General features: G+C 57.9%; 2 protein-coding genes across 12 annotated transcripts in view; one reads left to right on the top strand and one right to left on the bottom strand.

Annotated features, from left to right (window-relative positions):
* The window catches only part of PCBP4 (poly(rC) binding protein 4), a 20,707-nt gene extending 6,825 nt beyond the window's left edge, over positions 1-13,882 (bottom strand). For 2 of the 6 annotated variants that reach the window (XM_032458374.1, XM_032458371.1), the window contains exons 1-15: positions 13,669-13,882; positions 12,914-12,947; positions 12,488-12,723; positions 11,034-11,275; positions 10,486-10,655; positions 2,172-2,316; positions 1,974-1,997; positions 1,831-1,863; positions 1,491-1,607; positions 1,134-1,265; positions 852-980; positions 545-619; positions 343-387; positions 205-268; positions 29-84 (exon numbers count right to left, since the gene is read on the bottom strand). In XM_032458374.1, the coding sequence (XP_032314265.1) occupies positions 29-84; positions 205-268; positions 343-387; positions 545-619; positions 852-980; positions 1,134-1,265; positions 1,491-1,607; positions 1,831-1,863; positions 1,974-1,997; positions 2,172-2,316; positions 10,486-10,655; positions 11,034-11,275; positions 12,488-12,723; positions 12,914-12,947; positions 13,669-13,867 (1,701 nt within the window). In that variant the 5' untranslated portion in view covers positions 13,868-13,882. The other 4 variants (XM_032458372.1, XM_032458373.1, XM_032458375.1 and 1 more) reach the window with 3 other exon arrangements.
* ABHD14A (abhydrolase domain containing 14A) lies at positions 13,178-19,811 on the top strand. 6 transcript variants are annotated; one of them, XM_032458386.1, is made up of 6 exons: positions 14,801-14,913; positions 16,158-16,340; positions 17,213-17,422; positions 17,609-17,724; positions 18,972-19,240; positions 19,457-19,811. In XM_032458386.1, exons 3-6 carry the CDS (start codon positions 17,229-17,231, stop codon positions 19,637-19,639), a joined length of 762 nt encoding a protein of 253 aa, XP_032314277.1. In that variant the 5' UTR covers positions 14,801-14,913; positions 16,158-16,340; positions 17,213-17,228; the 3' UTR covers positions 19,640-19,811. The 6 variants fall into 6 exon arrangements, with proteins under 6 accessions (XP_032314272.1, XP_032314273.1, XP_032314274.1 ...); XM_032458381.1 differs by lacking the exons at positions 14,801-14,913; positions 16,158-16,340 and adding an exon at positions 13,178-13,360; XM_032458382.1 differs by lacking the exons at positions 14,801-14,913; positions 16,158-16,340 and adding an exon at positions 13,380-13,525.

The following is a 19,811-nucleotide window of genomic DNA, read 5'->3' as shown; positions in this document are numbered from 1 at the left end:
CCCTCAAACCACCTCATCCCCTGCTCACGTCATTGGGAACCAAGAACTCCTGTGAGCTGGTCTGGGTGCCAGGATCCAGTCCTGCTAGAGGGAGAGAGGGATTGGGTGTGATTCCAGGCCTTTCCTGCCACCCCACGTCCTTTCCAGGGGGCGCTGCCCGGCCCCTTGGGATCTCCCCCGCCTTCTGCTGCAGGGGCTGCTCACCTGGCACCATGCTGGGTGAGGCAAAGGGGACTGCGTGGCCTGAGAGCTGCTGGAGCTTGGTGACCTGTGCCGAGAAGAGGGGTCAGGAGTCAGAGGAGGCTTGGTACAGGAAGGGGTGCCTGGGCTGTAGTCACTCACCTCAGCTGGGGTTACAGCCCCATACTGACCCTGGACGGAGAAGCCCTGTGGACACAAAGTGGGTAAAAGTGGTTATGTGACAGGTCAGGGCAATTTGGCCAGGGTCACTCCTCCCCACCTCTCCCTGGACCCCCAATTCTTTCTTCCGTTTCCTCCCCCTGCTCCAGTAACACGTCCCACCCCTCCTGCTGTCCCCCCTCACCTGGTTGGTGGAGAGAAGGACAGTACCTAAGGAGAGGCTTGGATGATATGGGATAGTGGCTCCTTTGGGTGGGGACTGGAAGGCACAAATGGGGAGGCTCTATCAGGACCCTCTCAGGACTCCCTGACCTCCCCAAGGCCCTCCCCATAGCCCCCAGGTAAATGTATCCCAACATCCTGGAGCTCCTAATCCATCCCTGCAGCCCCGCCCTGCCCTCTACCTGGGGTCACATGCAGAGGATTTAGGGGCCTGACAAGGCAGGGGATGGGCCCATCCCCTGCCCTCTCTCCCTGCCCCAGGGCAGCACCTCCAGGATAACAGCACAGATCTGGCGCACACACAGGATGATGGCATCAGGCACCCCGGACACGGTGACAGCACGCTCAGTGGAGTTGGGGAGCAGGTCACCTGCCACCTGCACCTGGGCACCTGTAGTCTGCAAGCAGAGAACAGGGCCACCTCCGGCTACTCCCATAACCCAGAGTAGAGTGCCCAGGCTTGGAGTTCCTCAGGGGACAGGAAGCCATAAGCCCAGGTGCCCCTCGAAACAGAAGGGTAAGACCTGAGGCTGGTAGCCCCTTCCCCTTACCTCTCGGATCTCCTTGATCTTAGTGCCGGCCTTCCCAATAAGCGAGCCACACTGGCTTGCGGGGATGACCAGGCGTAGGGTCACTGGAGGCCTGGAGACATTCCCCCCATTTGCCGGAGCAGCACAAAGGTCCTGGGCAGGAAGACTGTGGGTTGGCTGTGCACACCCCTGCTGCTTCTCCACCCCCGGGACACCTTCCTGCTGCGGGATGAAGGAGCAAAGCCCTCCCCCATCCCACTCCGAGAGAAGCCTGCCCTGGGCTTGGCCTTCCCTCCCACCTGTAGCCATCCTGTGGCGTCGGAATCCTGTTTCTCCCCAGGAACCACCCTTGGCCTCCCACCCTAGCAAGCCCCAGACCTCATCCAGCTTGAAAGCGATCATGGAGACTGCATGGAACACAGCTGCTGTAGACCCGGTGATGGTGGTGATGCGCTCGGGACAAGAGCCTTCAGAGATGGTGATCCGGGCGCTGCTCTGCGGATACAGGACAACCGCCGGGCAGTGCGGCTCCTTCTCTGTTTCCCGGGCAGGAACCTGCCTACCCCTCCACTCAGCAGGCCCCAGGATGGAAACGGCCACCTTCTAGGGGCACTCACTGGTCATCCCAGATGGTGGGTTCAGGGACAAGGTGGGGCAGGGATTTCCCCTCCCCTCCAAACCAGGTGCCCTGGGCTCCTCTCCCAAACTCCATCCTCACCTGTTCCCGGATTCGCTTTACAGTCTCTCCTTTCTGCAGGAGACAAAATAGAGAATGGCTCTTAGGCTGACTGGTCATTGCCTCCTTTCATGGACTGAGGCCTCACGTTGAAGGGGACATGCAGAACAGAACCGGGCACCTACCTTCCCGATTATGCTGCCCACCTCCTGCAAACAAGACAAGAGTGGAGTCAGCAGGTACCAATGCCCCAGGCCCTGCCCTTTCCCCCACTTGGGGCAGGGGCTCTGCAAAAGACTGGACACCCAAGATCAAACTCTCTCCCAGCTGGCCTGGCCTTGCCCTCTACCTCCTCCCGAGCCATTGAGAACCACCCCCCTCACCTTCCCGTGCATCAGCATCCGCAGCGTGAGGGTGATGCTGAGCTCTGGCTCCTCCTCCAGCCCCGCATCTGAGCCGCTCATCCTGTCAGGCGGGGCTGGGGCCGAGGTGGCCTTGGAATATGTCCACGCTGTGGCCTGGCCGGCTCTGCAGGGGTGGCGGAAGAGGGATTAGAGAGAAGCCCAGCTCTCTTTTGGGTCCCCTGCCCTTACCTGGGAATCCCAGAGCCAGGCTAGCCAAACTCCCAGAGCAGGGAGACAGTGTGGACCCCAAGTTTCAATGTCACATTGACCTGTGTGCTATGTGCAACTCACTAGCTGTGTCAACCTGGCCAGCCTCAGCTGCCCCACGTGTAAGAAGGGGATACCCAGCCCTACCTGCAGTGTTAGGGGAATTAACATGAGATAAGCACACGTGGCAGGCACCCAGTCTCCATGAGTATCCTTCCCTTCCCTTTGTACATTAGAAGAAAGAATTAACTAGGAGGGTATGAGAGTCCAGAGAAGGGGTGCCTCCTCCCTGACCTCCTGGAAGAGGGGACCCCTGTGAATGGGGCCTTGAAGGTTGGGTTAAGGTTGAAAGGTTACTTTAAACAAGAGGCACTTGTGTCTAGGGGCCAGAGCCCCACTGGCTAGAGCATGAAGAGTAGCTGGAGAGGAAGCTGGAGCAGCCATGGGAGCCATGGCGGTCTTGAAAGGAGGGTGGAAGTGAAGGTGGTGAGGCTCCAGGAAGTCCCACTAGAGGTCTGCCCACTAGAGGTCTGCCCACTAGAGGTCACTAAAGCAGAGGCTCCTGCAAATCAGCTGTGGGCAAGGTTCATTCAGGACTAGGGGATGGCGGTTGGGTGTCAGAGGACCAGCAGTCTGTACAGTGGCTTTCCAAGCACACCTCCTATGTGCTGAGGAGGTAAGAAGTGTCCAGGCTCGCCACATTCTCAGCCTGGAGCACTTCCTACTTTACAAGAAACAAGTCACTTGGGCTCTGAGTCCCAATGTCCTCACCCGTAAAATTGAGGGACTACTTCCCCCTGGGACTGGGTAATGGGTAAGAAAGGGACTGCGGGGCTGGGTAATGTCAAGGCCGTTAACTGATGGAGGAAGGAGCTGGAGATTAGCTGCTGGGATTAGCCCAGCCACCAGCCCTCCCCATCCGACCCCTTTTCATGCCCCAACTTAATCCTGAACCTTAATCCTGCTTGGAAATCCCTCTCCTCCAGTGGCTGTCTCCCGCCAAGGCTCAGCCTTAATGGGGAGCTCACTGGAGGACCAGACCCCGAGTAGGAAAACAGGGAGGGAACCAACTGGGACCAAGTCTGAGCCAACACCAAGCCCCCACCCTGCAAACTTCTACCATCCGGGAGGGCATCAGCCGTAATGAGTGTACTGGGCTCGAGCACTCCGGAGTCCTCTGGGCACCTCCCTGCCCTATCCTGACATGATGGTCAACGGTATGGAGCTCTGTCCAATGCCCTCTTCAGAACCTCCCTTGCTAGCCAGAGCTTGCGTGTGGAGGAGGAGGGCTGGGGCTCCCAGCCTGGCTTTCTCAGGAAGTCTGAGCAAGCCACTGTATGGCCTGAGGCCTGTTTCTTCATCTGTACCATGGGGGTGACAATCCTGTCTCCCCAGGCACCCAGTAACTGTCGCCTCCCCAGCACTTGCTCCTCTGTCTCAAGTTCTGCCCATAGGCTCTCCAGAGGTCAGAGGTCAACACTGGATGCAGGGATGGTGCTCTGTGAGCATCCTGGCCAACCTCATGCTAGCTGCCCTTGTAACAATCCCCCAGCTGCCTGCACTTCTCCCAGAGAAACACTCATGATGACGCGTTTGGTTTCTGTTGTCCTAACCAGCCCGGGAGTCCCTTAGAGCAGGAGCGAAGGCTGCCTGCCGCCTTCTCCTTGTGTTCCCAGAGGTCAGGCCAGAGCCAGGCCTGAGAAGGTGCTCAGAACACACTGGTTATCTGAACAGACCAATTCTCCAAAGGGAAATTGAGCCTGATGCCTGGAGAGGGTCTGTAACCTGCCCAAGGTCACAGAGAGGTGGGGCGTGGTGGGACTAGCAGGGTCCTTCCTGCTAGTGCGAGGCTCTGTCACAGGCCCTGTCTGCCTCCCGTTTCTGGCTGTCCCGTCTGGGTCTGTCAGTCCTCTTCCTAGGTGTGGGGGTGCTCTTCAAAGGTGGGAGCAGGCATCAGTAATCCCTGAGACCTCTGCCTGGCTAGTAGACGTGGGCTGTGTTTGGAAAGGACTGACAGCTCATCCAGAGCCACAGTCTTAAGCTCCAGAATTTTCTGGGGCTTAGGGACCCCTTTGGGGCAGTCTCCTGTGGGAGACCTGACACTGACCCCGTACCATTTCTACGTACCCTCTGTGGGCAAAGGCTCCTGGGAAAATAGGGCAGAAGGGCCATGACATGGCAGAACTAGGGCTCCTGCCCTAAAAAAGGTACCTGGGACCACGGCAGAGCCCCATTTCCCCAAATTCAGAGGGTGGCCTTGGTTAGGCCTGGACCAGACCTGGACCTCAGTTTACCAACCTGTGCTATATATGTACATGGGCTGGGGGCAGGGGGCAGTGGCTGGTCTCTCTGTGTCATTTCTGTTCTGAGGGACATCCAAGGTTCTTCCTGTCTTTAGGGGAGAACCAGGGGTTGTGACACAGGTTTCCCTAATTATTTCCCTAAGAGCCCTAAGAACAAGCAGCCCTACTAGGCGTACTGGCGCCCCTTCTACCCTCACTGGGTCTCTAAGGAGTTATTTGCTGCTCCAGCCTAGTGGGCCCTGGGTCCCTGCTGGGTCACCCACATGGCAGCCACGCGTCAAGCCATACTGACCTCCAGCTCACCTTTGGGGGTGCCCAGCCCCCTCTGCTCAGCAGGGCTCCCTGGCAGAACATACTAAGCTCAGAGCAGGCCTCTGACCTCAGGCTTTCCCTCCTGCTCCCCAGACCCCCTCCCCAGATGCAGTGCCCACTCCTTCTGTCCCTGGCTTCCTGCCACTCAAGCTGGAGGGGGCAGGGGGGGTGTGTGTGACAGCTGTGTAAGCGATGGCGACTGCCCCTTCCTGCCCCTCCCCCCCAGCTGTCTCTCTCTCATGACAGCTGCCCAATCAAAGGGCCGGGGGCTTAGCCAGCTCCCCCCCCCCCCGCATGCAGGGATCAAGTGTCCACCCTGGCTTTGTTCTGGAGCAAGAACAATCCGGGGGAGGGGAGGGCTCCTGGGGCCAGGCGACTCAAGTGGACCGGCCCGCCCCTTGGGGGATTCCCTCGGCTCTGCTAGCCACAGTGTCTGGACCAGCTAGGGATTAGAGACCCACCTGGGCTGGGAAGAGAGGAAAGTCCAGTCTCCAAGTTCATCCCCCACCTCACATCCCCCAACATCCCCCTCAGCATCTCCAGCCTCCAACCTAACAGCTTCCTTCTACTCCCACTCCAAAAGCAGCCATGCTGGCCACACCCAGTGATGCTGGGGAATGGCTCGGGGCATCAGGCAAAGCAGGGCGTGGTGGTGGGTCAGGCAGGGTGGACTCTGGGCCTGGAGGGGATTGGCACTGAGGGATCCTGACTCCCCTGCCCATCTCCTTCTCTGGGCATGCTCACCCTTCCTGATTAGCCAGGCCTCCATAAGGACTGCCCCAGCATCCTCAGACCCATGCACCCAGGCTCTAAGCCTTACAACCTACCAGGATAGCCATTCATAGCCATTTCTTAGGAGAGTGAGGGGACAAGGGCCCTGAAGGCGGGCAGCCTGAGGTCCATGAGCTCCAGCCTCTGTTTTCTTGACCTAGAACTGTCCTGTAGACTCAATGCGAGGCAGAGGAGGGACACTCTGACAGGCTGGCTGGTGCCAGAAGGGCTACAGCCTCCTTTGAGCATCATTAGACAACCCCCCAAGAGTCCTCACAGCCAAGGGAAAGTAAGGCAGGCTCAGGCCCAGACTGGATTCCAGGAGAAAGGGCTCAACTTCATAGTACAGCCCCACCCACTGGTACCCATCCTGTCACTGTCTCACCCAAATTGAGAAATGTCTCTAGCTTCCATTCTGCAGGCTGGAGACTGGGCCACTCTGCTGCTCATCCTTTGCTCCCCAGTGCCTCCAATGACAGGCACTCAAGGCCCTTCATGATTTGACCCCTGCCAATTTCTCTTGTCTCATTTCCACCCCATCCCCCACACACAACAGACTGCAAAACATGCCTAGCACCTCCAGGCCTCTGGGCCTCTGGGCCTCTGCCCAGGCTGATCCCAGCTTGAAATGCCCATCCTCCCCACTGTCTGTCCAAATCCTTCTGAAATGCCACCTCCTCTGTGAAGCCCTCCCCAACTTTCCAAGTCAGATGTAATCACTCAGGCCTATCTGCTCCCCCAAAGATGCCTGCAACTCAAAGGAGCCTCAACTGAGCATTTCCAAGCCTGTCTTTCCTCTACACAGAGAGTTCCAGGAGAGCAGGAGGTCCTTCAGGAGGGTAGAAGCTAGGACCAGGTTTAGTGTGCGGGAAGAAGAAAGGGCTTGCAGGGCCCAGAGGAATTAGGGATGAGACATGGGGCTAAGGGTCCCAGAGGAGCAGTGAGGGTAGAGTGAGAAGAGGACCAGTCACATGGGAGAGTGAGGATCTGCCTGGACAGTATTCCCAGTTCCCATTCCTCAGCACCTCCAGCCCCTGCTCCTGCTGTTTCTCTGGGTTTAGGGGCTCCCTGTACATATTACTGGAGTGGGGGATTTGTGCTGTGCTTTGAGACTTCTGGGGGCCCAGAGTGGGTTTCCCCATGGGGAAGGGGAGCTGGAAGAAGAGCTGTGGAGTGGTGTGGGTTTCACAAAGTCAGGCTCGGCCTGTCACAGCTGTAAGGGCCCCACCAGAGAGGAACCTGAGGTCCAGAGAGGAAGGGGCTTGTTTGTAAGGCTACATGAGAGGCAACTGGCTGAGCTGGGAGAACCCAGGGGTCCACCTGTGCAGCTCAGAGCTCTTCCCTCAAGAGATCAGTGCCACTAAGCAATGGTGATGGAGGCTGCAGGGGAGCAGTGATGGGAGTAGGGAGGGTGGACAGAGCCTGTCTGGGGACACAGGGTGGGGCAAAACCAGCCTCCCTATGGCCTGGGCCTGCCAGGGTGTGTGGGCCGCCTGCTCCCAGCCCCCCACCCTGAGCATGCAAGAAGAACAATCCCCTTGTGTTTGGGCAGCCTGAGCCTGCATGCTGATGAAGGCTGGGGGGTGGGGGCTGGGATGGGGGTGCCTTGGAGGTTGAAGGGGCTCCTAGGGCCTGGAGGGGCTGGGGGATCTTCAGATGGTAAAGATAGGGTCTCAGTTGCTGGCTCTGAAGCAATGAGGATAACCTCAGTAAAAAGTGAAGGTGGGAGCCGAGATTTAAGGTCCTGGGGAGTCCCTGGGTTCTAAATGCTCTTTGTAGGGGAAGAAGGGCCCCCGGGACACAAGCTCTGTTGGTCCAGCAAGAAGGTGATCACCCTGGGCTTGAGGGGGCCAAGAGCCTACATTCTGGGAGAAGGGAATGCACCTGGCCTTGGGTGCATCCCCTTGAAGACCACTCCCCAGGGTGCTGGAGCCGGGCAGGGCACAGGGTGCCACAGGTCTCAAGATGGCGGGCCTGGGATAGGAGAGTGAGGAGGCGGGTACCTCCATCTCCTGGCCAGGGAGGCTCCAGGGCCGTGCTGAAGTGAGTAGCCAGAGCCCCCGCACCTCCCAGGACTTCAGCTAAGAAGCTAGGTCTGAGCCCAGGAGCTGAAGAGCCCCAGGGCACGAGGGGCCACTCGGAGCCCCCAACTGTCATCTCCACACACCCCTGGCCTGGAGGTCTGTCTGGCTCCCCTAAGGATTGCAGAGAATGGGAAGGGGTGTGTGCTGAGCCAGGAACTGCAGGGAAATGGCATATGGGGACACAGATGGAGCAGAACCAGAACCCAAAGCAGGAGGACAAGAGAGGAGCAGGTCCAAAGGACAGAAACAGCAGGTGGGATGAGGGCCTCAAATCTGGGGTCTCAGGTCCAAGAAGCCCCTCCCTGGTGTTGGGGGCTCCTCTGGCAGACCAGCTCCCCCCACCTGTGCAGGCCTGGGCCCGTGTGGGACAGACAGGGAACATGTTCCTCGCAGTCTCCCAGTCTCTCAAACCCGGGACCCCAGCCTGTGGACTCGAGCGCGGGCTCCCCGCCCCTGGCCGAACCCCCAAACTTCGCGGCCCGCGGTGCCCCGCCCGGCCCGCGCCCTACCTCGCTGGGGCTGTCCTGCGGCGGCGGCGGCGGCGGCGGCGGCGCGGCGGCTGGGCCGCTCAGTCCCACATTGTCCCCGGGAGAGGCGGCCGCTCACAACTGCGAGTGACATCAGCTGCGAACAATGAGGGGTTTGACAGGCGCGGAGCCCGGCCGGCCCGGAGCCCGGCTCCGCGCCCCCCCCCCACCCCCGGCCCGCCGGGCCCGGCCCCTCCCCGCCCCCTCCCCGGATCCGATTACAGCGCGGCGGGCCCGCCCCAGCCGCCCAAGTGCCGCAGCCGCCCGCCCCGCCCCGCGCACCGCGGTGCGCCCGGAGCGGCGGCCGCTTCCGGGAGGGCTGGGGCGACCCTTCCCTGGCGGCTCCTCCAACCCCCAGGAGTCGGGAGCGAGGCGGGGAACCGGCCTAAAACGCGGTCCCGGCCGCGGTCCTTCCCGCACAGCCCGCGCTGCGCCCCACTCCCAGTCCCTCCGCTCTCCGCTGGCCGGTCCTTCCCGCCCGCGCCGCCAGCCCGGCGCCTCTGCCGAGCCCCCTGCACCCCCATCTCGGCCTCGGCCCTGCTGCCAGCCCCCGCGCTGCCCTGCTCCGGCTCGGCTCCCTCGGAGCTCGGGTTTCGACCCTCGGCCGGGCCGGGTTCCCGGAGCTCCTGGCTTTTGCGCCATCCATCCCCGCGCGGGGCTCTCCCCCACCAAGCCCCACACTCCTCAGCCACCCACAGCTTCCGCGAGGCCCGGCCCTTGTCCGTCCAGTACAGGTTACCAGACCAGCTGGAGGAGGTGCCTGAGAGCGGTGTGACCCTGTGCACCCGTCCCGTGATTCCCCCAAAGCTACCCCCACAATTCCTTTTCGGGCTAGGGTCGCCAGGGACGCCGCACAGTTGAGTACTCGACTAGGGAAGGCGTAAGAGTAGGGGGAGGAGCTGGGCGGTTCCCAAGCTCTCCCCTTCCCGCACCGCACCTCCCGCCGCCGCGGGCGCAAATCTACCTCCCCCCTCTCATCCGTAATCGGCTCAGTCTGGTCCCACTGACCTCCACCTCCCCCTACAGCTGAGTCTCTTGGCACCTGGGTGTGTGTGGGTGGGGAGGGGAATCCAATCTCCCTTCCCCTCCATCTGGCCCGGTGGACAAAGGGCAGGGGGACCATCTGGTCCCGCCAGGGTGGGGGAGGGGCCACCGTGGCCGGCCCAAGGGGGGCGGGGGAGGGGCGGCGCTCCGGAGACAGCGAGAGCCTGCGGGGTCTAATTGCATCACTTTATTTCACAGACCTCCGCTCTCCGTCTCCCCAGCCCCCAAACCTCAGCGCAGGAAGCAAGCTCGATTGAGAAGACCCAGGCCTAATAACCTGAGGCTCTGTGGAGCACCCAGAAGGAGGGGGGAAAGCTGGGAGACCTGAGGATGGAATGGGTGGCCCTCTGCTTTTGGGGGCATTTCTTATCTAAGGCCAGTTGCAGCCTGTGGGTAAATGAAGTTCAGAGCTGGCCACACCTAAGCCTGGCAGAGGATCTCCTGCAAGGCCTGGCCCATGAGGTCCCCACCTTCCCAGATGTGGCATGCTATATGGTTGAGAAGGGCAGCATGTGCCTGTGCAAGTGTTGTATGAGAGGCACAGTTTGCGTGTATGCGCGCGTGCGTGTGTGCGCGCGCGCGCAATGCATAGCTGCTGGGAGAGTGTGCCTGTCCCTCCAGAAACATGTGGGTGGGCATGTATGTATCCGTGGCCTGAGAGGTGGGGGTAAGGGGTGTGAATGCTCAGCAGGGCAGCCAAAGGAGCAGAGGAGGTGGGAGGTGGGGGAAGGCTGGTCAGAGCAGAGGAAGGAGTGCAGGCCCAGCAGGAATGTCTATAAGGGAAGCTCATCTAATGGATTACCCTCCACCAGATTATGTTCCTTGATTCCTTAATTTTTTTCTCTGGATTTCACCGCTCCAGTCTGTCACTGCAAGAGAAAGAGGAAGAGGAAAAGACAGATAGACCCTAAGAGACAAAAGACAGACAGACACACGTGTTGCGTGTGCATAATGAGCAGGAGCCCTGGAGGGAGAGAGAATGAGAGAGAGCCCAAGGCAGGCAGGTTGCCCCACCGCCATCAGCAGGCCTGGGCCTCATGCTAACCCCTGCAGGAAATCCAGGAGCCCTGTATGCCACTCCTCGGGTTTGTCAAGGTAACAGGGGTGCCCCGCCCCCTCCAGGACCAACACCCGGTGGTTGGGCAGCTGCTTCAGGTGCTCAAAGCTGGTCTGACCCATGGGGTCCTGGTCTCCATATACGATAAGAACCGAGGTCTAGAGAAAAGAAAGGGAGGCAGAGTCAACAGGGACCTGCCACACCAGCCCCAGTCTCCTGGAGATCAGCTCCAGCCCTCCCCATCATGTCAGTCCCTGGGGTCACCTCAGATGAGAGGGAGAGACAAGGTGGCCCATAGCGGGGGTAGAGTCGGGCAGGGGAACAGAGAGGCATGAATTTGTGTCTGCCCGGCACACAGTTTAGCATAAGGCTTGGCACAGTAATCTGCTGATAAGTTACCAAAAGGGCAGAATTTGGTGGTTCAGCTCCCCACAGAAGCCACTCATTGGTTACCCCCTCCCCAGATGAGGAAGAGTCCTGGAATGGACCCTTCCTTGCTCCCGGCAGGGATATCTCAGCCTCCCGCACAGGGGTACCTTCACACCAGCATAGTCAGCAGCGTTGATTTTGTCAGTGCAGATGGGGGCCACTGGCACATAGCCCCGGAGCTGGGAGCCTGGGGCCGTGAGGAAGGGCAGGGAGTACATGCCACTCAACGACGGGCTGATCACAACAGGGGGGCCCAGGGCCAAGGCATCCACCACAGCTGCCAGGAAGCTGCTCGGGGCTAGCTCCCCGATAGGGGCAGGGGCTGCCGCTTCCTTGGAGCGCCCCAGACCTGCAGGGATTCAGGTGTGGGAGAGACAGAGGTGGTGAGTAGGAAAACAGGGGAGAGAGGTTTCCTTCCTCCAGGAAGCCCTCCTAGGTCAATCTCTGGCAGCATGCAACGTACCTGAGTTTATTCCTAAAGCAGCCTAGATCTGTCATATCTGGAGCAAGCTATAAGGCATTTCCCTATGTGTTTGTGCCCATCTCCCCCAGCAGTATAGTGTCCTCAAAGAATCAGGCTCTGAAGTCCAACATGGCTGAGTCCAAGTCCCAGTTCTCCACTTACTATGTGACCTTGGGAAAGTCCCCTCAGCCCTCTCTCAGCTGCTCAGTTACCCCATCTGTTAAAAGGAGATAACCAAAGTATCTGCCATTTAAAATTGTTGTGAAAATTAAGTGAGTTAACTGCTTCAGAGACATCTGTCCCAGGACCAGCAGGGTGGATGCCTCCAGCACTGTGGCTGAGGGGCTAGCTCTGCCCACATACCTCCCCTCCAATTAGTCCCTACCTTCTACAGAGAGATTAGTTCAAGGCCTTGGCCTTGAAGTTCAACCCAACCCACTGTCAGAACCAATCCTAACCTGGCCTGGAGGCCCGCCCTTGGACACTGAAAACCATACTGGCCATGGCCAGTGAGGGGAGCAGGTCAGCCATGCTGCCCCTTCCACACTTGGCACCATAAGCTGGGGCCTGCCAGTCATGTCTGGCAGTCTGGGGTGGACCCTGCCTCTCCAGGATCTAACTTTGAGCTTTGTAGGTGAAATCATGACTGAGGGCTTAGCCACCCACCAGGCCCTGCCCTGTCCACAGAGTGTCAGGAGACTCAGTCTCACTTCTCCACAGAGCCTGTGGTTATGGCTCTTTCAAAATATTTTACTTCCAATCAGCTGAGCACAGATTATGTGTCAGGTACTGGCCACAAATTTACATGGATAATCTCATTCCATTCTCACCAGAGCCAACCCCCAGAATGATTGTGGTTATCTCCCTTTACAGACGAGGAAACAGAGGCTCAGAAACACTGCCTGGGCAACACAGTTGGGCACTTCCAGACCATATTCGGACGAGGATTAGAGAGGCCCGAAGGCCCTTGCAGTGTACACTGTGTCCTATCAAGCTCAGAGGTCAGCCTGGCTAGGTCCTCCCAGTCTCCCAGCCCCCAGCCCTTGGTCCCCTGTGAGGCCCCCACAATCCCTGTCCAGAAGGCTGCCCCAGAGATACCTGGCAGGTCAATGGCCACAGCTCGGTAGCCAGCCTGGGCGAGCCTGTGCAGCGTGCCCAGGTTCTTCCAGGTCTCAGAGGAGAAGCGTATACCATGCAACAGCAGCACGGAGAAGCAGGCAGCCTGCCCACCGCCCGGCCCAGCCTCTCGGAAGAAGAGACTCTGACCCTGCACCTGGATGGTGCCCTCACGCAGCTCCACGCCCGCCATACCTGCCTCTGTGCTGGTGAAGTGCCTGTAGTTCAAGGCCAGACTGATGAGGAGCCCCGGAACACCCTGCCCCAGGGGGCACCGGGAAGACTGCCACAGAGAGGGTGGGGGACCCTCCCGAAGCAACAAGGAGGCCTCTAGGAGGCCCCCAGAACTCTGCAAACATGCTCTAGGGTGAGGAAGACAGAGGTGTTATTTCTGCCTTTGCTACTCACCTAATTGTACAGCCTTGGGCCTTGGTTTCCTCATCTGAAATTTGGGACATTAAAGCCTACCTCAATAATTTACCAGTTTAAAAAAAAAAGGAATCGACAAGTGAGGGTGCCCAATCTTAGAAATAACTCAATACATGGGGCTCCCATTACGATTATTGTTCTCATTGTTATTATCCTTTTCTACGAATGGGGCTAACAAAATAGTACTCAGCTCATAGGCGGCTGATAGGATTGAATGAGGCCGGGCACGTAAAACACTCAGCCGGTGCCTAGCCCGTAGTAAGCATAGTCAATGTTCAATCAACTCTGAGTAGCTGACTATTGCTTGTCAACTTCTTCCTCTTCTAGACACTGTTACAGGTCGTGGGTTGGCACCGCAAGCCGGAGAGGGTCGAGGTTGGAGTAAAAAATCCTATCTTCCAGGGGCGGAAACCAGAGCGCTGAGCGGTGAGCGGGAACTTTGGAGTTCCGGCCAGCAAGGGATGGGGGGTGCTCAGCACGCTGCCCGCTGGGGCCCAACGCACTGACGCCGCGGTCAAGGGCGCGGTCACCGGCGCCACCACCGCTCGCTCTGTCCCCTCCGAGGACCTCGGTTCTGGCTCGCTGGGTCTGGTAGGGCGCACGCAGAAGGTGTGGGGGCAGACCCGAGGAAAGGGACCGGGGGAGCCGATATGGGAAGGGCAGAAACTTGGGGTAGGTGGGGGCGGGCTCTAGCTGGAGAGAGGAAGAGAGGGTCGGGGGCGCGGGGCAGGTACCTGGGGAGCTGCGTGGGCTTGCGCAGACAGGAGGCCGGCGAGGGGAGGCGGCGACTGGGGCCCGGGGCAGGGAAGCAGAGAAGGGGCTGGAGCGGGGATGTGGCCCTCCGGAGGGCGGGGACCGAGCCGTGCCCCGGCTCCGAGGCTCCCTCTTGTGGTCACAGGCCGTCGCAGGGCCGGTGGGTGCTGCTGCGCCCATCTTTTCACAGCGGCCCCACGTGCTCCCAGCACTGCGCTGGGTCGCGCCTGAGACCCTCAGCGACCTGCCCCACGTGCACATGGTGTGGCTTGAGAAAGAAGGTTCCTTTGTGGTCTCATCCCTGTTGCTCTCAGCACCCTTTCTCCCTATCCCCCTCAATCTCAGCCTGGGCTGTCCAGGCCGGGAGTTGTGAGCCTGGCACGCAGTTGAGGCCCGACAGGTTTGAGTGAGAAGCTTTGCCAATGTCCAGCCTTGATCTTTTTCCCAACGCCTCCGAGCCAATTTCCTTGCCTGTAGAATCGGTGTGATGTTGCCTGCCTCAAAGAGCGCTAATAAGAAGTGAGTCCTGTAGGTTCCCTGCAGCCTCCCTGTGCGGGGCCTCGCAGCACAGGCCAGAGGAAGACCAAATATTGGTCATATGTCGCCAAGGATAGGTGACCTATGGGGACGTGAAGGAGCCTAGAGGCCACCCCGGGTTTTAACCGAACGCGTGCCACCTGTGTATTTGTAGGAGTCAGGGCAGTGGTTGGGTTCAGACCTGGGGCTGCTGCGTAATGGTACTAATATCTGGCAGTTATGCAGCGAGACCTCCGCGCCGGACACTGTTCTAAGGTTCGACAGGCCCCCAAGTCCTTAATACAGTTCTCCGTGGTGGTGACAACCCTATATGGTCCTCTTAAGATAACCGTTATCCTAAACTCAACTGTCCAGAACAGAAACTGAGCATGGGTGGAGCCTGGTGGGAAGAAGCCGTGTGGTTCTTCCCCGAAAGCAATCTGGAAAATCTAGACTGAGGGGCCAGGACTGTGTGCTGTGTTGGGACGCCACCCCCAGTCCCCTCTCCAAGGCGTCTACAAGGCGCGGACCCTACGACTGCGGACTGCGCAAGCGCGCCTCAGTGGCCGCGCTCTCCGCCGCCTAGTGCCGGTAGCCTTTCGCAGAGCTGCGCAGGCAGCGCACTGGTCGCCGCGCTGTCTGGGGCTGTTTGCGCCTGTGCTGAGCCCGCCCCGCAGTGGCCGAGCCGGTCGATCATCCCAGTCGGCCGGGTGAGTGTCCCAGGGGAGTGAGGCCAGCAGGGTGCCCGGGGCGGGCTGTCCTTACCCCGCCCCATGTCCTGGCGCCTTGGGGAAGAGTCCTGCGGGAGGGGCCGCGCCTGGACAGCGGGTGTGCGTATGTTCGTGTGATGTGTGTGTGTGCGCGCGCGCGCGCGTGTTGTGTGCGTGTGTGTGCACGCCCGCGAACGTTTGTCGGCGTGTGTTCTTGGGGGTCTGGGTGTACGTGTGTGTCAGTGTATTGTGTGTTAGTGTTTCTCTGTGCCTGCGTTGGGAGAGTGTGTGGGTCTGTCTGCCCGCTGGTGTCTGTGTATGTCTACTGTGTGCATTTCTGTGAGTGTGATTTTAAGGGTCTGTTTCTACCTGAGAGTCTGTGTATGTATTTCTGAGGGTCTGTGTTTGCGGGGTCCATCTGTCTGCCTGTGCATGTGTTTCTTGTGAGCATGTGTAGTTTTAGGGTTGTGTGTATGACTGTGCTTGAAATATGAGGGTCTGCAAATGATTTTGAAAGCGTATGTCTATCTGTATCTGACTGTGTGTGATTTTTGAGGGTGTGTATTTCCAAGTATCGATTGCACACAGGCCCGCGCGTGTGCAAGGAAGCTGCGTGTACGTGCAGGGAATTGATTGTACAAATGAAGTGTTTGGGGACAAGACTCATTGTGTGCACGTGTGTACACCTATGTGTCATTGTCAACGTGGCTGCCAAGCACCTAACGCGGGTACAGCTCCCCCCTCCCCCCCATATCTGTAGAGTATATTGTCTAGTGTGCCAGCTGCCTGGGTTACCATAGCAACAAGTCCCGTCCCTCTTTTCCTGGAGAGAAGCCCCAGTGCCCCAGGACCACCACGAAGAGAGGTTCAGCGTGCATGCTTGGCCTGGTGGGAACCTAGGGTGACACCAGTTGGAGGCTTGCATGCGAGTCTGGCTGGTCACGGTCAGAAAGAAGAGAGGAGCCCGCTCTTCCTCCACCCAGCTGCTGGGTTTCCATTAGCCCTAGTTGGCCTGCCACTGCAGTCACCACCTAACCCTGACTCCTGGGGGTGGGGCTTGGGAAACATCCCCAAAGCTTCTGGGAGAGGTGGTAGGGCATAGGCGATTCCCCAGCTCCCAGTTGGCACTTATTAAAGACGTGTTTACTGGAATCTGGGAACAAGGCAGGCCCGCTCATCCTAGACCCAAGACATGATGACCCAACAGCCCCCATCAAGTTCACTGTATTATTGAAATCTCACAGGAAGCTTGGGAAGGCAGCCATGAAGTTGTCACCCCCGTTTTATTGACAAACTGAAGGCACATAGCCAGCAATTGACAGAGCAGAATCTCAAAGGCAGGGCTAACTGCTCTGCCTGGGTCCTGGATCCTGAGGTCTGTCTTCTGGGCTGGCAAAGGATCCAGACTGGAGGAGCCCACGAAGCAGGTCATTTGCCGTGAAGCTGGGGGGTGGGATACATTCGTCTCTCCAGCCTCCATGCTGCCCTTTCTGTTTCTAGGTGGGCCATGCTCCTCCCTAGCCTCATACCCCCTCGTGCCTAGGCACTTCCTCCATCAAGGATATTCTCCATAATCTGCCCTCCCACTTAATATTAGCTGGGGTAGAGTATTAGATATTCCCTTCAATTATAAAACACATTCTGATTTTAGCATTGTTATATGCAGCGTGATAAAAAGAACCATTTCCAAACATGCTTTTACCTTTTAATGTCTTTCACCTTTAATAACCCTCCCAACTCCCATCCCACTAGCAAGGTTCCCGTTCATCCATTACCTCCCAGCTCAGGTTTCCATCTTGGCAAACCAAGTGTGGCCTGGTGGTTAGCAAGCCAGACATGGGCTCAAGTCCCAGTTCCCCTACTGGCTACTCTGCACGTTGGGCATGAGAATTTACCTCTCTGAGCTTCAATTTCCTCATTTGTTGGAGACCTATAGTCATATCTGCTCCACAGCATTCTTAATTGGATTCATGAGGAATTACATGTGAAGGGCCAAGGACAGAGCCTGGTTGTCAGAAGCTCTTGATGAGTGGAAGTGGTTTCAGCTGGCACAAGGATAATGGTGGCCACCGATGCTAGGGGGACATCTCAGATGCTCCTCATGCTGTGAGGTATCTGAGCCCTTGCCCTGGCATGTGGAGTAGTGGGTGTGAACCCTCAGACCCTTGCCCAGAGCAGGAGAAAGGGCAAGGGCTGAGCTTTTCCTCTCCGGGGACTTCTGGGTGGGGTTTGAGGAAGAGTTCAGGGGGCCTTGTGGATCTCAGCCCTACCCTCTTCTCCCTCTCCTCTCCTCCTACAGACTGGTTCAGACCTCCATGAGCCGGTCCCAGGTAGCCCTGCTGGGCCTGGGCCTGCTGCTCATGCTGCTACTGTACATGGGACTGCCAGGACCCCCTGACCAGACCTCCTGGCTCTGGAGAGATCCCAATGTCACGATCCTGGCTGGTTTCACCCCTGGCAACGCCCCCATTTTTTACCGCGAGGTGATCCCATTCCACCGGGTCCGCAGGTGGGTGCTGACCCCAGGGCATAGTGCCAGGACTAGGCCCAAGGGGAGTCCCTTTGTGGAACCCCCAGCTTAATTCAGGGTGCTCAGGGCCTGGGAAGGCGGGCTGTGGGAGAAGCCTAGGATGAAAGAACCGTGGGCCACTCCCAGACCCCCAGAACACACATTCCCCTGTGTGCCTACCCACAGGTTGGATGTGGTACTGCTCCACGGAAAGGCCTTTAACTCCTACACATGGGAGCAGCTGGGCACGCTGCAGCTGCTGGCACAGAGGGGCTACCGGGCCGTGGCCCTCGACCTCCCAGGTGAGAGCCCCTACCCATGGGTCTACGGGGGCAGTTTCCTAGAGCGGACAACTGGAGGAGTAGGAGAGCCCTAAGGTGTGACTGGGGAGCATCTAGACCCCAATATCTGGACAGGCAGTGGCAGATTGCAAGGCAAGGTGGCAACACAAAAAGGTCTGTGTTTTTATTTTCTATCTTGAAGACAGCAGTGTGGTTGGTTGCATGTCCCAGAGCGGTTAGAAACATGACCCTCCTTACAAGCGATTGCCTGGGGAGATCTCACTGGACTTTTCGATGACAAACTAGGCAGCTTTTTGTTTGTTTTTCAGCTATACAAATGATTTATGCTATTTTTTTTTTAAATTTTGGGCAGGGGTAATAGGTTTATTTATTTATTTATTTTTATCGGAGGGCCTGGGGATTGAACCCAGGACCTTGTACATGCTAAGCACGCACTCTACCAATGAGCTGTACCCTCCCCCCATGCTATTATTCTTGTCATTAAAAAATCAAACAGGAGTGATGCCCTCAGAGGCCCATGCCATGTTTCTCTCCCTCTTACCTCTCTAAGGAGTCTGGGGGTGCCAGCCCCTCTTGGGGCGTTTCCATACCTAGAGACACAGACTATATGCAGGATTGTGTGTGTGGATGGCTATAAACATGACAGGGGTCCTGCCTGCTTAGCCAGTCTATCTGCAGCCTGGGTCTCTCCTCCTTTACCATGTCTCAGGGATCATGCTAGGTAGTCTGACCCTCCCTCGCTGTAGTGTGAGCCACCAGAGGGATAGAGCAGTTTTATCTGGCCATTTCTTTCCTGGTGGCTGATTTAGCTTTTAGTGTCAGTTGAAATGCTTGAGTAAGGAAGTCAAAGCATCTTTGGATGTGCTTCTCTGAGCATGTGGGCAATAATTTCTGTAGGGTAGCCATCAAGGACAACTGATGGGTTAAAGGACATATTTTTAAAAAATTTTTATCTTTAAAATAAATATTTATAATCTATCTTACTCTCCAAAAAATGCTATATGGAATTATCCTCCAATTAGTCATGTATGACTGTGCACATTTCCCCACATCTTCCCTAACACTTCATGTTATCAGTCTTTTTAGTTTTGCCAATATAATGAATGAAAGATGTTTTTTCTAGCAGGCCTATCACATTACAAAAAAAAAATAGCTCTGGGAAGTCTGGGGTAGCAGGTGCTATGTGCCACTGCCCCCCATCTCTTTTCCCTACCGTGGTGGGCAAGAAGGCCTGAATTCCTTCCCAGCCCCCCTCAGCAGATGCCTTCTGCTGTTCCCAGGTTTTGGGAACTCAGCACCTTCAAAGGAGGCAGGCACAGAGGCAGGGCGGGCAGAGCTGCTGGAGCGAGTGCTGCAGGACCTGGAGGTGAAGAATGCCGTGTTGGTGAGCCCTTCGCTGAGTGGCCGCTATGCTCTGCCATTCCTGATGAGAGGCCACCACCAGCTGCAGGGATTCGTGCCCATTGCACCCACTTCCACCCAGAACTACACCCAGGAACAATTCTGGGCTGTGAAGGTACTGGGAGGAGGGTTTCCAAAGGGTCTCCTGGCTCCCTGTCCCTGGCTCGAATCATGGTGGGGAAAGGATTCAGGTCTTACCTGGAGGACACATGGCCCCATTCCTGATCTGGATGGAAGAAATGGGGTGTTTGGGGAAGATTTCCTAAGGAGGTGGCTTCAGGGTCAGTCCTCATCAGACCCCAGGATCACAGCCCCTTGCCTTGCTCTGCAGACCCCAACTCTCATCCTGTATGGGGAGCTGGACCGCATCCTGGCACGAGAGTCACTGCGGCAGCTCCGCCACCTGCCTAACCACTCAGTGGTGAAGCTGCGTGACGCAGGCCATGCCTGCTACCTTCACAAGCCGCAAGACTTCCACCTCGCCCTCCTTGCCTTCCTTGACCACCTGCCTTGAGCTCACCCACTGTCCAGGCCCCCTAGGCCTGGCCTGAGTTTGAAGGGTCAGACCAGTCCCCCACCAGGGAGGCAGCCCCTGGGATTGGAGGGCAGAGGCCAGAGGACTGGGCCCTGTCAGGACCTCTCATTTCATCTCAGAGACACAATAAAAAAAAACATTTTTGTCATGC

The sequence above is a fragment of the Camelus ferus genome, chromosome 17, assembly GCF_009834535.1.
Source record: "Camelus ferus isolate YT-003-E chromosome 17, BCGSAC_Cfer_1.0, whole genome shotgun sequence".
NCBI classification, from domain to species: domain Eukaryota; kingdom Metazoa; phylum Chordata; class Mammalia; order Artiodactyla; family Camelidae; genus Camelus; species Camelus ferus.
The sequence above is the reverse complement of the archived record's forward strand: the minus strand, read 5'-3'. Positions and strand labels throughout refer to the sequence as shown.

Coding starts and splice junctions, on each gene's coding strand:
- ABHD14A (XM_032458381.1), top strand. CDS start 17,229: ATGAGCCGGTCCCAGGTAGCCCTGCTGGGCCTGGGCCTGCTGCTCATG. Junction 17,423..17,608: donor CCATTCCACCGGGTCCGCAG/GTGGGTGCTGAC, acceptor GCCTACCCACAG/GTTGGATGTGGTACTGCTCC. Junction 19,241..19,456: donor AACAATTCTGGGCTGTGAAG/GTACTGGGAGGA, acceptor CTTGCTCTGCAG/ACCCCAACTCTCATCCTGTA.